Source organism: Trichosurus vulpecula, chromosome 9, assembly GCF_011100635.1.
Source record: "Trichosurus vulpecula isolate mTriVul1 chromosome 9, mTriVul1.pri, whole genome shotgun sequence".
Taxonomy (NCBI): domain Eukaryota; kingdom Metazoa; phylum Chordata; class Mammalia; order Diprotodontia; family Phalangeridae; genus Trichosurus; species Trichosurus vulpecula.
Window position 1 is genome coordinate 197,817,894 of NC_050581.1, and position 17,456 is coordinate 197,835,349.

Here is a 17,456-nt window from a genome sequence, read left to right on the forward strand (position 1 = left end):
TTTTCTCACCCTGTCTGCCCACCCCAAGTTTTTTGGAAATAAGATAAAAATTCTGACGAGTTGCTGATTCCTTAAACAAGCATCATTCTGAAAGAATCCTGATAATATTTCAAGGGGATGGGAGTGAGGTGGCATAAAGGTTAGGGTGCTGTACTTGAAGTCAGAAAGACCTGGGTTCAAATCCTCCCTTTGATGCCTCTCAGCTGTGCGACCTTGGGCACATCACTTAACTTCTCTGATTCTCATTTTCCTTCTCTGTAAGATGGGGACAATAATAGGGGCAACTTCCCATAGTTGTTGTGAGGATTAAATAACATTACTCATGTAAAATGATCTGCTAACTTCAGAGATCTCTGCATATTTCGGCTTCTTCTTTGGCATCTCGGATGGTCTGTAAATGCTCACTTATACTCCTTAATGCTATTCTGAGGTAAGGTCTCTTTTGGAGGCGCTCGATTTTCTATTCACCAAGCTCAGAGAATTTAGAGCCGGGAGGGACCTTAGGGGTGATCTGGCTCAGTCCCCTTATTTTACAGAAGAGGCTGGGGCGGGGCAGCGTGACTCACTCAGGGTGAGCAGCAGAGGAAGCATCTGAACTCAGGTTCTCGGAGTCTACTGGGTGACATTGCCTCAAGCCATCACTGGGGGCAAGGCTGGGGCCAATGATTCACTCCCACTCATTATCTTCTTCTGTCTCAGAGGGCGCACAGATGTCAAAAAAATCTCAAAACAAAATTAATTCTGATTTGTTTTAATCATAACAATAAACCATGCATCAGTTTTAAGAAGAGAGGGAGTCAGTGGTGACAAAATCAACCCCACGCAAAGATTCTGCAGAGCTGGGATGCTTTGTGCTGAAATAAATTAACCAAAAAGAAAGGATGAGGGTCGTCACTTTAGACAGAGGGAGCTTAGAGACTGCCTAGCCCACATCCTCATTCCAGAGATGAGGAAATAGAAGCCTAGAGATCTTGAATGACTTGCACAAAGTCACACAGGCAGTGATGGTGAAGCTCAGATTTGAACTCAGAAGATAGGATCATAGATTTAAAGTTGGAGGAGACTCTTAAAGAACATCTTGTTCAATTCCCTTCCTTTATAGAGGAGGCATTGAAGCCCAGTCAGGGTGACTTTCCCAAGGTCACACAGACAAGTGGAAATGCCAGGATTGGAACCCAGGTTCTCTGCCTCTAAATCTAGCCCCTTTTCTAATTCACATTGATGCTTCAAAGTACCATTTTATTTTAACAGAAACCAAGAGAATCACATATTGATGTTCAGAGAGCTGCAGTTCTCTAATCCCTTTCTGAAGAGTTGAGCACTTTTGCTGAGTTCACTTCAAGCAGGGGCTGAATGACCACTTGCTGGTGGATTGTAGTGGGGACTCTTTTTTTGTTTGCCTGAAGGTTCATTGGCCTCTAACCTCCTTTTAGATTCTGTGGTCCTGTGAGTCAGGAAGCCCCCAAATTGGAACTTCCATTGGAAAGTGACTCTCCGTATCTTCAACTGACCATTAATTAGAGAAATAGATTTTGGGCCTGACCCCCACCCCAGACCTCATGGCAGCCCAAGTGTTGCCATAAAAACACAGTTCCAGGATCAGCATCCCATGTCCCAAGGATCCCCGTCTCTTGCAGCTCCCTAAAATCCCCAAGATGAACAATAAGCTCAGAGAAATCATGTATCTTGTCAAACGTCATATAAGCAGTAAGTAACAAAACCCAGATTTGAGCCCAAGTTTTCTGAACTAAATAGCCACAGCTCTTTCTACTAGACTGCTCTAGAAGAAGGGTAGGCAAAAATCACAGGACTTGGAGTTAGGAAGACTAATCTTCCTGAGTACAATCTGGGCTCTGACACTTACTAGTTTTGTGACCCTGGGCAAATCACTTAACCCTGCTTGCCTCAGTTTCCTCAATGTTCTGGAAAAGGAAATGTCAAACCAATGTCTTTGTCAATAGAAACCCAAATGAAGTCACAGAGTCAGGAACAACTGAAATGAATGAGGAACAATACCAACTCCAGAAGAAGGTGACTGGGTGATGAGAATACTTAAAACCATGTCATAGCAGTTAGTTAACAATTGTTTATTAAGCTCCTACTAATTGCCAGACACTCTGTTAGTGCTCAGAATACAAAGAAAGGTAAAATACACTCCGTACCCTTAAGGAGCTCCCAGTCTAACGGAGGGGACAACATGCAACCAACTCTGTACAAATAAGCTATAGACAGGATAAACTGGGGAGATGCTAGGATTGAGAGGGATGGGGAAAGGCTTCTTAGAGAAGATGCAAAATAGCAGAAGCAGGAGAAAAGGGCCCTAAAATTTCAGTGAGGAGGCACAAGCCCATGAGGCTGAGCTTGACAACAGCTTGACAGTGGGCTGCAAATCTCAGCAGCTAACTAAGGAATGTGAGAAAATCTTGGAAAACTGTCATCTGTCCTTGGGCTGAGCAAATATGATTGGAATACAGGTTTGAAGCCAGGAAAAAACACACAACAAATTATCTATTTGTCTGTCTGTCTATCTTTCTCTTTGTTTCTTCCTTTCTCTTTCTTTCTTCCTTCCTTCTTTCCTTCCTTTCTTTCTTTCTTTCATTCCTTACTTTCTTCCTTTCTCTCCTTACATAGCTGTTGTTTAGTCATTTTCAGTTGAATCTGAGTCTTCATGACCACATTTGGGGTTTTCTTGGCAAAAATACTGGAGTGGTTTGCCATGTCCTTCTCCAGCTCATTTGACAGATGAGGAAACTGAGGCAAACTGAATTAAGTGACTTGCCTAGGGTCAGACAGCTAGTATATGAGGCTGGATTTGACTCCTGGCCCAGTCTTTCTCTACTGTGCTACCTAGCTGCACCTCACTGGGTATATCAGGGTTAATTTTGTTTGAGGAAAGTATTATATCTTTCAAGCTGCAGAGATAGTGGGAACAAAGCATGACTACACACATGAATTGGGCATTTATTTCTCCTCTTAGTTTGTTACTTTGGTAATTGGTTTGGGGAGGATAAAATTTTCACTGACTTTCCTTCTTATGCCTGGCCAGGGTGAGATGATCAGTTTTCACCCAGCATTAGCTGTGGTCAAGTGCTCAGTTTGGGCAGAAGGTTCCAGCTTGTCCAGTTTGTCCAAGTGAAAAATATCTCCATGTAGAGAACTAAAGGATTTCAAAACCAGAAGCTCAGATGGAAGGACGGATGGCTCCCAAAAAGTCACCAACTTCCTAATCTTCTTGGGTTTGTGTTGGTTCTATCAGTTGCCATTCTTTGTAGGCGCAATCGTTCACCTGGGATTTAGGATCACAAATTATATTGGGATGGAAACGCCTAATTAGACGTATCTTATCATATGGGGACTTATTGACTATTCAGAGACTATTAGATGGACCATCATTGACATGGAAAAGGAATTCTGCCTAGGTAGAGTCAGTACAGATTGAATTTAAGGCAGCCAAGTGGTGTAGCAGACAGGGCACAAGACTTGGAGTCAGGAAGATCTGAGTTCAAAATGGCACCAGACAGCACTAGGTGTGATACCTTGGGCAAGTCACTTAACCTCTTGGCCTCAATTTCACCATTGTTAAAATGGCAATAAAAACATCTACGTCACAAAATTGTTATGAGGATTAAGAAATCGCTAGCTCTAATTACCATTGCAGACAGCCAGGCGGCCCAGGAGCAGGGCCAGGGAGACTCGAGCTCAGGTCTGGCCTCGCACACTTACTGGCTGTGTGACGCTGGGAAAGTCACCTGGTCCTGTTTGTCTTAATTCACTAGAGAAGGAGATGGGGAACCAGTCCCGTGTCTCTGACAGGAAGATCTTGTGGCGGTACTGACGCGCTGGGGTCCACGGGACCAGGACTGAACAACAATGTACGTGTATGTGGATCTATTGACTGTACATGTATGCCATCTATATTTTAAAGGTGTCTGTAGTCTTCCCAGTCAGAAAATGTGTTCTTCATTGGTGAAGGGGAGAATAGAAGCATTTACTCAGTATCTACTATGTTCCAGGCACGGTGCTAAGCACTGTACATGTAGCATTTCAGTTGCTCCTCAAGAACAACCTTGGGAGGGAGGTGCTGCTATGACCTCCATTTTATAGTTCAGGAAACCGAGGCAGACAGTTTTTAGATGACTTGCCCAGGATTACCCAGCCAGTAAGTGTCAGAGGCAGGAAGGAGTCTTAGTGGTCAACTAGTCTACTCCCTCACTTTACAGATGAGGAAACTGAGGGAGACAGTGATTAAGTGACTTATCCAGGGCCATCTAGCTGATAAATGTCTGAGGTGGGATTTGAACTCAGGTTTTCCCGACTCCAGGCCAGCATTTTTTCCACGGAGTCACCTAGCTGCCTTCATATGTACATAACATAAAGTAATTAAATACAAGATAGTTTGGGAGGGGCACCACCCTTTGGGGGGACCAAGAGAGGGTTCATGAAGAACTTAGTAGCATCTTAAAGGAGGAGATAGCCTCTACGAGAATCTATGTTCCAGAGTGAAGGTGTGTTGAGCGTGCCAGTGCAGGGGAACCGGCTGATGCCACAGAGATAGTAAGTGCCTTCTCTCCAGTTAAATGGCTACTGAAGGAGAGAAAGAGGGAAAAGGATTAGGATTCACAGTATCCTAGATCAGAGTGAGACAGGTCCCTAGAGGTCATCAATTTCAGCCCTCCCCCATTTTACATATGAGGAAACTGAGGCTTGCAGAAGTTAAATGACTGGTCCAGATTCACACACCTAGTGTGGGCAGAATTTGAACTCATGCTCCCTTACTCCAAGTCCAGTGCTGTGTCCATGGCCCCACCTACCTGCCTCAAGTCTATTCCAGATGTCTGTCCATGACATTCAATTAATAAACAATCATTAATGGTAGTGATTACTATGGGCCCGCCACCATGTTAAAACAAAACCCAATAAATAAATCTAAACGAAAATGCATCCCTGTACCTGGCTATTCCCAGTGTGCTGAGATTAGTAATAATAGCTGCTCCCATTTACGGAGGGCTCGAGAGCTCTCCGAATAACGACCCAGTAGCCGAGACATGAACAATATCGTGATCCTTAATTTGCATAGGAGGAAATCTAGGCTGGGGGAGGGGAAGGAGGAAGTAGGATTTGAACTCAGGTCTCCTGACTGCAGGTCACTTCCAAGTATGCCAACAGAAGTCAATCACTTTTTTTTCTTGGTCGAATAAACAATTAGTATATTGAAAAGAAAATTGGATTCACTAGTCCTTTTCTTAGTGAATGAACAACATGGCTCATACTTATCAAATGCATATCGTATGCCATATCATATCATCATATTACATCACAATATTGTTTTGAAAAAGAATCCAGAGAGGAGCCTGGCTCGAAGGTAATCGCCCTTTTTCTCTTTCTTTCAGTTCTCACATTTTTACAATGTTTGAACAATTAGAGCTGTCCAAATGTGGACAGCTGATCCCCAAGCAGAAGCTGGCTGACCCCTGTCAGGGGAGTCTAGGGAGGTACAAGTTGTGCCACATGGCCTCTGAGGGCCCCCCTGCTGGAACAGTCCAGATTCTGGGAGGATAAGCTTGCATTGGGAAAATGACCATGCAGCTGAAATCAGTCACTCCTAACAAAGATCAGGGCTTATATGTGACCCTACTGTGATATAATAGAGAAGAAAAACTAGGAAAAGTTTAATTTGCTATATCAGTAAGGTGTTATTACTTCCAATAGGGAGGGGGAAGGAAAGAAGGAAGGAAGGAAGGAAGGAAGGAAGGAAGGAAGGAAGGAAGGAAGGAAGGGAGGGAGGGATGAAGGAAGGAAGGAAGGAAGGGAGGGAGGGAAGGAAGGAAGGAAGAAAGGAAGGGAGGGAGGGAAGGAAGGAAGAAAGGAAGGAAGGGAGGGAGGGAAGGAGGGATGAAGGAAGGAAGGAAAGAAGGAGGGAAGGAAGGAAAGAAGGAAGGAGGGAACAAGGAAGGGAAGGAGGGAGGGAGAGAAGAAAGGAACAAAAAGGAAAGAAGGAAGGAAAGAAAGAAGGAGGGAGGAAGTAAGCAAGGAAGGAAGGAGGAAGGAAAGAAGGAGAGAAGGAAGGAAGAAAACGAAGGAAGGAAGAAACTAAGGAGGAAGGAAGAAAGGAAGAAAAAATAATCTGGCCATTTGAAATTGGTTTCCAAACTGGCCACAGTCAAGTCATTTTCTGAGTCCCAGTTTCCTAGGGAGCACAATGAGGGAAATGATGCACTTGTCATCTTCCTCTCGGGGCTGCTGCGAGGCTCAGATGAGATCATTCAGGCAAAGCTTTCGATGTGTCCTTATTATTAGTGGCCTGGTGTGGCCGTGATCTGGGCCACTGGAGGCCCCCACCCTGCCAAAGCCTTGTATTAAAATGGAGTTGGTGCGTAACACTCCAGGAAGGGGGGTGGGGTACAGGGGCTGCATACGGAGATCTCCAGGAATGTTTGCTCCAAGACCAAATGGCTCCAGATTGCTTGCTTTCTCAGTTCCTGTATTTGCTCTTTAAAGTGTGTGTGTGTGTGTGTGTGTGTGTGTGTGTGTGTGTGTGTGTGTCCTCTTGCTCCACTGCTGGCTCTCAGTTGTCATTTCTCATTGCTCTCAGCGTATCTGAGTCCTGGGAAAACAGTTACCCCAACTGGTTATAATTGTGTCTAGAGAAAGACTAGCTGGGCTCTGGCTGGGCCCCACAGAATCACCCATGAGTAAAGCAGCCATCTGGACTCCCCAGAGGCCCTTTCCCAGATCTATTCTTGGCTGAGTTCTGAATAGTCCTGGCCATCAGATAGAATCCTAAGATGATCATCTTGGAGCTGGAAGGGCCCTTAGAGGCCATTTGGTCCAACTCCTTCATCTTACAGATGAGGAAACTGAGGCACAGAGGAATTAAATGATTTGTCCAAGGTCACACTGAAAGTGAGATGGGTGAGATATGACCCTGGGTCCGTTGACTTAAAGTCAGTGTGGTAGACTGCTTCTCTCATGGCTGACTCCACCAAATAAGTGAACTCCCCTTGAGGAAGTGATACTGTGCTCCAACATTGCAGTATCAAGACTCACTCTCACTGCCCTGTCTGTGCTTCCAAAGCCTTGTACCCTTGCCCTCTACCACTGTCCTGATTTTCACAAGTGCAAAAGCGCATTTTTGCTGCCATTATCAGGGAGCTCACGACAGACTTGATTTGTTGGAGACAGGAGTAGCCCTGCAGGGGGTGCCAACATTTCTCATCCTTAGGTTGCCTAGAGGCCGCAGAGTAAAAGTCGGGAGAGCCCTGGCCTCCTCAATGGACCTTTATACTGTAAAGGCACACTTGAGTGCTGGAAGGAGGGAGAACAAGAGAGCCAGGGGAAGCCTCTTCAGGACAAAGGTACATCCCTGGACGCTTTTCCCTGTGGATTTGTTTCCCTGTTTTTTGCTTCCTCAGTGTCTAAGTACTTAATAAACATTTGTGGAAGAGTGGTCTCATTGGCATCACTTCCTGTGCCCTTCCCTACTGCTCTGAACATGCCAACATCACAGGCCAGGGAACCTCACAATTCTCAAGGAAAAAAAAAATCTCAGAAGCTTTATGCCAAAGTTGAAAGGATTTAAAAAAATAATGCTTGGTAGTTAATTCATGTTGAGTGAAAAGGAACTTGGAGGGTAAATTTCAAGGCCCATTTCTAAACAATCCATGACTTCTAAAAATCCCCAAAAACCAGGGATTCATTTTTTCTGGTGATTCTCTTGCCAACACCCTGACCTTCCACATCTCCCTTGAGTTTATCATCACAACTGTCTCCATCGAGCAGGGTGGGGAAATGGATCAGCTCCGAGCTGGCTTACCATGTTTGAATATACAGCACGGACCTGAGGGCCGACTGTCAAATATCCCCAAGTTATTAACAAAACTAGCAGAAGCTGCTCACCCCGGCATTCCTTTTGAGCTTTCTACCCTTCCTGCTGGTGGAAATCCTTCAAAAGCACAGGCGACGACCCCAGTAGGAAGCCCTCAGTGAGTGTTCTAATCAGAAGTGATCGCTCTCATTCCTGCATGATTTTTCTTGGGCACCACATCCACTCTGCTTAGCAAATATCATCTTGGAACTTTCTTTTGTCAGCTGTTACGCATGAGTGTACACATTGCCGAAGAGCTGAAGCCTACTGTTAGCCTTGGCAGTGGGTGCCCATATGTTGTTCATTATGTGTTTGGACCTTAATGGAAAAATCAAACGTGACCTGAGGAGGAATGCATGTCCCAGTAAGTTCACATATGTTTTCTCCTTCCTTTGACCTTATTAAAAAGGTCCCTCTCATTCTCATAGCTCATGATTCACCAGGTCCTATGAGCAGTGCATAGGTCCAGGGTTCAGATTCAGTATATTTGGGTTTTGAACTTTACTCAGCACTACATAATTAACCACAAAACTATCCAGCTTTTTTCCCTATCTCATTTGAATCTTACCATAAATTTTTAAAGAATTCAAAGTTTCCCAAGCTACTTGTCTCCTCTCCTTTTCCCCCATTATCATGTTGGTAAAGGATTTTTAGAGGGAGTCCCATACCTTTGCTTTGTTTCCTAGATATTTATCTACATGTTTTAAATCTCTGAATAAATTGTAAACTCCTTGAGAGGAGAAATTGTGTCTTCTCTAACTTTTATCCTTCACATTTTCTACTTGTTTGAAAGAATGAATCAATCAATGAATGGATGGATGTAGCCTGAGGCAAACTCCAGCATGTTGGAAGCCAACAGCAACATCATGGGCATAGATGGGGAACCTAGCAAAAGGAATATTTGGAAGCAAAACACTCATTTAGATAGATGTTGGTTTTTTAAAAAAAAGTCACTGGAAACACAGTACAAGGGAGAGCGTGCCTGATCCGAGTGCGAAGGACCTTGGAGGTCATGTAGTCCAAGCACCTGATTTTGTAAATGAGGAAACTGAGGCATAGAATCTCAGTTTATGTCCCTTCTCTATCATTTACTAGGGCAAATCACTCGTCCTTTCTTAGCCCCATTGTTCTCCTTTGCAAACTTGAGATATTATTATTCCTACTATGATTATTTCACAGGGACATTGTGAGGAGAGCACTCAATGACCCCCGGTGTGTTTGAAATGGTGGCTCTTTTTATAAGCTCCTCCTTCTCATCTATACTCACCATGAGTTGACATAGAAATGGCGGCCACACTGGTCACTTGCCAACTATCATTCTTTTGTGTTTCATGCTCTGTGGACCGTTGATTAGGTGGATAAAATAACTGTGTTCTGGGGTTGAATAGAAGTCCTCTGCAGGCTCATTACAAACAGCTTCAGCAAATTATTACTAGTAGTATCAGGATTAGTATTGGGAGGCACAGCAAACTATGGTGAGAAGAACCCTGGTCTTAGAATCAGAAGGCTGGTTTGAGTCTTCTCTCTCTTACTTCCTGGCTGTGTGATCTTGGGTAAAGCATTTCACTCTGAGCCTCAATCCTCTCTCTCTAAAATGGGATGATAATAACTTTTACTACCTACCTCACAAGACTGCAATTGGGTCAGTACTTCAGAAATTTATCACCCTAGAAATCTCTTGTTGCTGTTACGATCCTTACATCCTAATGTAATGTTACATCATGGTTTGGAGACAAGCCGGGGTTCTTAAAGGCTAGACTTTGGAAGCCTGTGTTATGGTAGGTCTGACAAAGTTGGAAAGACATCAAGGAGAGGCCTAGCAATGGTGATGTGTGTGTGTGTGTGTGTGTGTGTGTGTGAGAGAGAGAGAGAGAGAGAGAGAGAGAGAGAGAGAATGAGAGAGAGAGAGAGAGAGAGAGAGAGAGAGAGAGAGAGAGAGATTGAGAGAGAGAGATCCATCAACAAGTCTAACTAAATTCAGAGAGGCTTATCACCAGAAGGATATACTCCAAGTAATGAACGTTTTAGCCACAGCAACTTGCAAACTGTCTACTAAGGCAGGGAAGGGTTGTGATCTCAGTCAGTGAAAGAAGGGTTTTCATTAGTGAATCCACAGATACAACAAGTGTTGAAACCAGCCTTGCTATCCTATTTGAGGATACCCCAGTAATGGTGTTGTTTTACGAGGCTGACTATAGCTGAAAGGTCCAAGTGTAGTCAACCAGCTTCCCCACCCAGCCATTATCTAGGCTTTGCTTTGGGGTGGGGCCTTTGGTGTAATTTGCTCCCCTCCTCCACTTACCTGCCCTTACCCCTTTGTGAGACCCTTCTCCCGTCTCTTGTAGGGTATTTTATAGCAAACATCTCAGACATCATTACCTTTGATAGCAGCTAAGTATCCCCGGAGTTCTCTCTGAAGTCTCGTACCCTCTGCCTGAAAATAACAGAAATGAGGTGCTGTATACTCATAACTAGAATTTAAACACAGCATTTGGAAGAAGAACAAATCAGAGTCTGGCATTCTTTTCAAAGACCTTGCTTTTGGACCCAACAAATAGATCCACTCTCTTTGCTCCCCCAAGCAACCCACTAAAGGTATAAGTTATAAAGCAGGTGGTACCCATCAGCATCCATGGAAGAAATTTCCTCACCAGGAGTTCTCTATGCAAATGGACACACTGAGTCCAGGCACACTGATGCTGACTTGCTCAGGCTTTAAGAAGCATAAGATTCAACCTAAAATTAATTAAGCAAAAGGAGACGAAGGGTGATCAAAAAAGTGACCTACAATGGAGTAAGCCCTTACTTTCCGCCAATAAAATAGAAGCTTGTGGAGGGACTGGTTGATTTTAGTCTTTTTATACCTGGAGCCAAGTTCCTGGTATTCAGTAGGACTCTGATCAATGTTAGTGGAACTGAACTGAGGCTTGTGTGTGCATACCCACATTATGTACGAACACATACATACATAATACACCCATATGCCTCTCTTTAAGGTCTGTCAGTAAAATTAGGACAGATTCAATGTGAGAATGACTTCTATAATACACATGGCTACAGCTCAGTGCATGCTGCAGCCAGCAGGATAAAGACCCAACTTTACATAGTTTATCAGTTACCAGCTGTTGTTGCTTTTACCCACCCAGCATCTTCTGGGTTTAGCACTATTCTCTCTTAATCACACAGCCTAGCCCCCAGCTCAGGCCCCAGGCATCTCTAGCCTGGACTACCACAATTACCTCCTGATTGGTCCTTCTGGCTCCTGGCTCTTCCCTTTCCAGTCCAACCTCCACACCGGCTGCTAAAAAAAATCTTCCTACGTCACAGGGTCTGAGGCAGCTAAGATAGTGCCCTGGACTTGGAGTTAGGGTGACTTGAGTTCAAATAATTTCTCAGACATTTATTAGGTGTGTGACCCTAGGCAAGTCACTTAACCTCTGCTTGCCTCAGTTTCCTTATCCGTAAAAAGAGAAGATTGGACTAGGTCCCTGCCAAGTCCATTTGACCTATGATCCTATCAGTAACTTGCTCCAAAATCTTCAGGTTTTCTTGCTCCTTCTATAAGGTGTTTCTAAAGTCTGGACACATAAGGAAAAAATGCATACTTTCAAGAAATGAAATGAATGAAATTTTCAACATTTTAATTAATTGGAATATTAACAAATAACATCTTCAATATGATTTCCATCACTTGTGATGCAAAGGTTGATGCGCTTTGCAAGATCCACGTGAACTCGATGCAATAACTCCACATTGCCATCAATTTTAGCACATTCACTCTTTATGCATTCAGTCAAGTGTGTTGCACCTGTGATTTTCATTGAGTACACCTCCTTTAGCATACCTCAGAAAAAGAAGTCAAGGGGGCTAAAATCTGTTAATATTCCAATTAAATAAAATGTTGTTGAAAATTTCATTCATTTCATTTCTTGAAAATATGCATTTTTGCCTATGTGTCCTGACTTTGGGGACACCCTGTAGAATCCGCTACCAATTCCTCCGTCTAACATTTAAGACCCTTCAGAGTTTGACTCCTCCCCCTCTCCAGCCACATTCCCTATTACTCCTCTTAGCCATTCCTAAAGAACTTCATTATTACATGACATTCCTCTTTCCCCATTTTTGCTCTCCTCCACCTCTAACACTTGCCCTTCCCTCCCCAAACTGAAGTATCCAAGAGCCAGTCATTTCTAAATGATTCTTCCTAGAGACACAAACTCAGAAGCAGCTCTAAAAAAAGCTGTCTGCCTTCAGAAGACCATGAGACAACCACTGGGGTGCGCAAATAAACTATTCACAGACCAAGCAAAAAATCAATAAAACTTGAGTCATTGACATTTTCTTAGTGGTAATGGAACTTCTCCTAGGCATCTCATAAATCCAAGGCCAAGAGAATGGCAAAATCAGAAGGCAAATGTGCTCAGGTGTGAGTGAAAAAGAGCTCCCCAAGGAAGTGTTCTCTTGGCACTTGCATGTGGACCCAAGCACAATTTGCTCACGATTACCCTCTTAATAATTCACTTCACATCAAACCACATTTATTAAGTGATGACTTGAGGTCAGCCAGTGTAGTGTGTTGGACACTGCATACACAAAAGGCAAAAATGAATAGTCCCTGCCTCCAAGGAGCTTATGATATAAGAGATAAGTACGTGCAAAATATTGACTTGACAAATAAACAAAATAGGAAGCAACTCTTCAAATCAACCTCAAACTCCATATATTTTGAAAATAGCAAACATTTAAACAAAAAAAAAAACAGTGAGAGAGGGAGGAGGGAAAAATAGAAGGAGTGAGAAAGGGAGAGAAAGAAGGAAATAGAAGGACAGAGACAGACAGAACGGAAGGTGAGCAGCTGTCATTTGTCCCCAGACATGCCTGGTATGAACACAGGCGTAAAGACTTCCTTGAGTAAATGGATGTTTCTACTAGTAGGTCCTCCCCTCTCTCCCCACCTTCCTTAGGACATTATATAGCAATTTAAGGCTGGGCTCAGGGAAAGAATAGAAAGAGTGGATTAAAACAACAATAACTAGAAACTGAGTGGGTCAGGGTGAGCTTGAAGAGCCATAAACTCTCCGAGAATGTCTAGAAATGAAAAAAGGCAGGAAGAGCGAGATGTATTCAGTTCTGGAATCCCAGATGAAAGCTGATGTCTGACTCAACAGTAAGCCTAGAATGCAGGAGAGTTAATCTCTTTAAGATAAGCTGAAATAGGTTGCAATAAATACAAGGATGACTTTCTATATAGATGGACACTGAATAATACTAATAGAGTGCCTACTATGTGCCAGGCACTCTGCTAAGAGCTTTGCATTTATTATCTCGTTGATCCTCCTGGGAGGTCGGTACTATCATTGTTCCCATTTTACAGATGGAAAAACTGAGACAATGGTTAAAGTTTCTTGCCCAGGGTCACACAGCTAACAATTATCTGTGGCTGGATTTGAACTCGGATTTTCCTGACTCTAGGTCTGATGCTATGTATGTGCACTGTGGCGTCCCCTAGCGGTTGTTCCTTTCCCCCATCGCCTACCTTGCAGGAACTGTGTAGTAGGTGCTGAGGATACAATGAAACACTTCCTACTCTGGATGGTTAAACTTGTGGCAAGTGTTGACCTTGAGAGTCTGATGCCCTAGTTTCCACCAAGAGCGCAAACCTCCCGCTTCTAAGAGGTTGATTCACGATGCAGGAGCTGACCAAGGTGGCTTCGTTTCTAATAGTCAAGCAGAGTAGACCAGCCCCGGAGCAGTGCTCAGTTCCCTTCTGCTGGCCACAACAACGCGGGTCAGCAGGGCTGCCTGGAAACGGAATGAAGGGGCGTGGCAGGGGGGAGTCGCTATGCCCTTGACTCAACGGGTAAGTCCAATGGATCTTTTTGAAAGGAAATTTGTTAACAAATGTCTTCTTGCTTCCATGTTGCTTCGAATTTGAGAGAGAATGTGACTATTTTGCTGGTGGTGCTCTCAATAACCCAAAAATCACGGATTAAACAAATCATATGTGCCAAGCAGGGGGTGAGGTGCCAGCCACACCAAGCCATGAAGGACACAGTCCCTGCCTTCATGAAGCTTCTATTCTATTAAGCATCAAGGTGTGTGTTGGGGATGGGGGTGGGGCTCAAAATGTACATATATACATGTGTATGCACAAAATAAAATAGAGTTTATAATAGCTTTAAAATATTTTTTAAAAACCCAAATTGGCGAAGGTACCAGATCTGAGGAGACAAAGAAAAGCTTCATGTAGAAGGTCATGGTTGAGCTGACCCTTAAAAAATATCAGGTTAAAATGTCCAATAGACAGTTGGTCATGTCAGACTGGAGTTTTAAGGTGAAGGATTTGGGCTGGATTTATAGATCTCAGAAATCTTGGAATCATCTGTATAAAGAAGAAAATTAAACCCATGGGAGCTGATGAGATGAGAGCCAGAGCCAGACAGAGACAGACTGAGAGACAAAGGCAGAAATAGAGACACAGAGATAGAGACAGACAGACAGAGACAGAGAGAGCCAGAGCCAGAGTGAGAGGTAGAAATGGACAGAGAGACATAGAGACAGATACAGAGATAGAGATAGAGACAGAGACAGAGACAGAGGCATAGAGAGCCAGAGCCAGAGCAAGAGCGAGAGAGAGAGAGAAAGAGAGAGAGAGAGTGAGAGAGAGAGAGAGAGAAAGAGAGAGAGAACAGTGTAAAGCAGAAGTTGTTAACTTAGGAACTAAATTTATTTTTAAAAATATTTTGATTACTGGGTTTCAATACAATTGGTTTTCTTTGTAATCCTATGCATTTTTATTTTAGGCATTTTAAACATAATACTGATAAGCTAGGCTTTATCAGACTGCTCAAAGGGTCCAGGTTACAAAAGAAGCTTAATAATCCCAGGTGTAGAGAGAGAAGAGGGCCGAGGCCAGTGACTTGGGTAACACCCACAGTTAGGAGGTTTGATAGGGATGGTGCACCAACAATAAACACAAAGAAGGAATGGTCAGAGAGGTAGGAGGAAAACCAAAGCAGAGATGTGTCATAAAAACCCAGAGAGAAGAGAGTATCCAAGAAAAGAGGATGGTCAATGGCAATAAAGGCTGCAAGAGAAGACAAAGGGATGAAGACCAAGAAAAGACAATTCCTAGGTCTTTGGTAGCGGAAGTTTTAGCTGAGTGATGAGCTAAGAAGGGGAAATGAGGAAGTGTCAGCACCAAGCAGAACTAATAATAATGACTAGCACTTTAACAAACTTTAGATAGTACTTTATTTCCCCCAATTGCATGTTGTTTTCTTTATTTAGTATTTTGTTTTTCCCCAGTTAAAACAATCATAAAATAATTTTAGTAAAAACCATTTTTCCTCCCTCTTTAATCTCCTCGAGAAGGCAAGCAATTCAATGCAGGTTATACATGTGTAGTCATGCAAAGCATTTCCATAATAGAATGACTAGCATTTCTATACTTTCAAATTTGCAAAGCACTTTACAAATATTATCCCATTTGATGCTCACAACAACTAGAAGGTAAATGGTTTCACTATACCCTTGCATAGATGAAAACATTGAGGCAGAGAGAGGTGGCTTGCCCAGAGTTACACAGCTAGTAAGTGCATGAGGCAGGATTTGAACCCAAGTCTTCTTGACTTCAGTTCTAGCACTCTGTCCATGGTGCTCAATAGTGTTTCTAGGACTTTGGCTGAGAAGTGGAACATAAGGACCATGGTCTTATTTCAAGAGATGCCTCTAGTCAGCAAAGTCTCTTTTGGGAGAAAGGAGGAATCTTACAAGCCAGGACAGGGCTGATATCCTAGAAGAGATCAATACCTGGACTAATTTGGGACCAGCACTTTCAGCTCATTCCTGTACAGTGAATGAGGAAGGAGGATGGGCTCTGCATCCTTTTGTGGGGCCAAGTGCAGTGTTTACAATTTTCCTGCAGGAGGGTCTGACCAATTTTTCTTTATGTTCCTTTCTGAGGATCCACACCACACAGGCTAGACTGTTATGAGAAAGGGGTCCATCTCACTGCTTCACACAGCTTAAAAGTGGGGCAAATGGCCAGCCAGCTCTACCCTAATCCCGGCATATTTTTCATGGAATCTCAGATTTGGAGAGGCCTTCTGCAACCCCTGTTGTTGCTGTTTACCCTTCATTTCAAAAAGGACCAATGACATCAACATGACTCCTGTGTGAACTGGATTTAAGTGAGGCAGCATCATCCATTTCACTCTCTCTCCCAGAGTCACTGATGTCCAGTGGCAGGACAAAAGTCAGGATGACTGGCAATGGTCCAGGATGCAGTGAATGACCCTGGTGTCTTCAATGTCTGACCAAGCTCTAAACATTCCACTGCCTTCTTCAGCCACCTTCATGACCATTGAAACAAACTGTTTTCATCCACCCACTCCACCTGGGGACATCTTCACATGCTTGGGGTAGACATTCCTCTATCTCACTAATGGGTTTGAGGCCTGTCCATTGGTTAACTCAACCTAGTTTAGCCCATTTGCTGAGATGAAGAGTTTATGGAGTGTGGCCGCTGCATATGCTACAGCTTTGTGGAGACACAGGTGAGAGTTGGGTGGAGGTATTCACCAAAGGTGGATGAGCAGCTCTGAAAAGCGCTTGGCAAGCCCTCCCCCAAGAGGTGCTAATCCTCCCTGAACAGCCCATACACCCAAATGATGACTGAATAGCCACTGAGTAGCAGTGGAGCAGGCCCAGGTCTATTCAGAGGCCAATTGAATACAACCTTTGAGTCCCACTGGAAATGGAATGAATGTAGTGGCTGAGATCTGGGTTGCTGGCTTCCTCATAATGTTCTAATATTCCCTCTTGTCACACAGTTAGCATTGCAATAAGTCACTAGCTCATTATTGATCCAGGGGTAAGCAGGCTGAAGAACCTACAGGTGAAAATCCAAGCAGGAAAATCATGGTGGAAGGACCCTGCAGACCATCCTGTCAGAAAGAAGCCATGATGTGACTCAGAGGATGGAGGTGCTAGGAAGGAGGGATCTACTAAAGACAAAGCAGGGGAAGCATCCTAGGCCATTCACCAAATGGTAAAGGAAGGGAACAAGCATTTATTAAGTACCTACTATATGCCCAACACAAAGCTAAGCATGCTGACAAATATCGTCTCATCTGATCCTCACAGAATCCTGGGAAATTGTATGTGCTGTTACTGTTTCCATTTTTCACTAAGACAGAAGCTTAGTGATTTGCCCAGTCAGATGGCTACTAAGTATCAGAGACTCAATTTGAACTCAGGTCTTCTCAATTCCAGGTCCAATGCTCCATCCACTGCACCACCTAACTGCCTCTGAAATAGACCCTTTTCAGTAAAAAGGGACCGGCTACCAAAGGATCACAAGATGTAGAAATGGAAGGGGGCAGAGAGATCTTTGAGTCCAATTTCCTCATTTTACAAACGAGGCATAGAAAGGGTAAATAGCTTACCTAAGGTCACACAGCTAATATGTGTCTGAGGCAGGATTTGAACTCAGGTTTCCTAGAGTGCAAATCTAGTATTACATTCACTACACTATCTAGCTGCTCCAATGATGGGAATGCTGAGAGGTGGTAACCATGCCATCTTGGGG

The 17,456-nt window shown here is 43.6% G+C and overlaps 1 protein-coding gene across 1 annotated transcript in view; it reads right to left on the reverse strand.

The window, feature by feature from the left end:
* The window catches only part of AMPH (amphiphysin), a 197,212-nt gene that overhangs the window by 76,599 nt on the left and 103,157 nt on the right, over positions 1-17,456 (reverse strand). Inside the window, exon 3 of the mRNA XM_036739436.1 lies at positions 10,244-10,298. Within this exon, the coding sequence (XP_036595331.1) occupies positions 10,244-10,298 (55 nt within the window). The remainder of the gene's footprint in view (positions 1-10,243; positions 10,299-17,456) is intronic.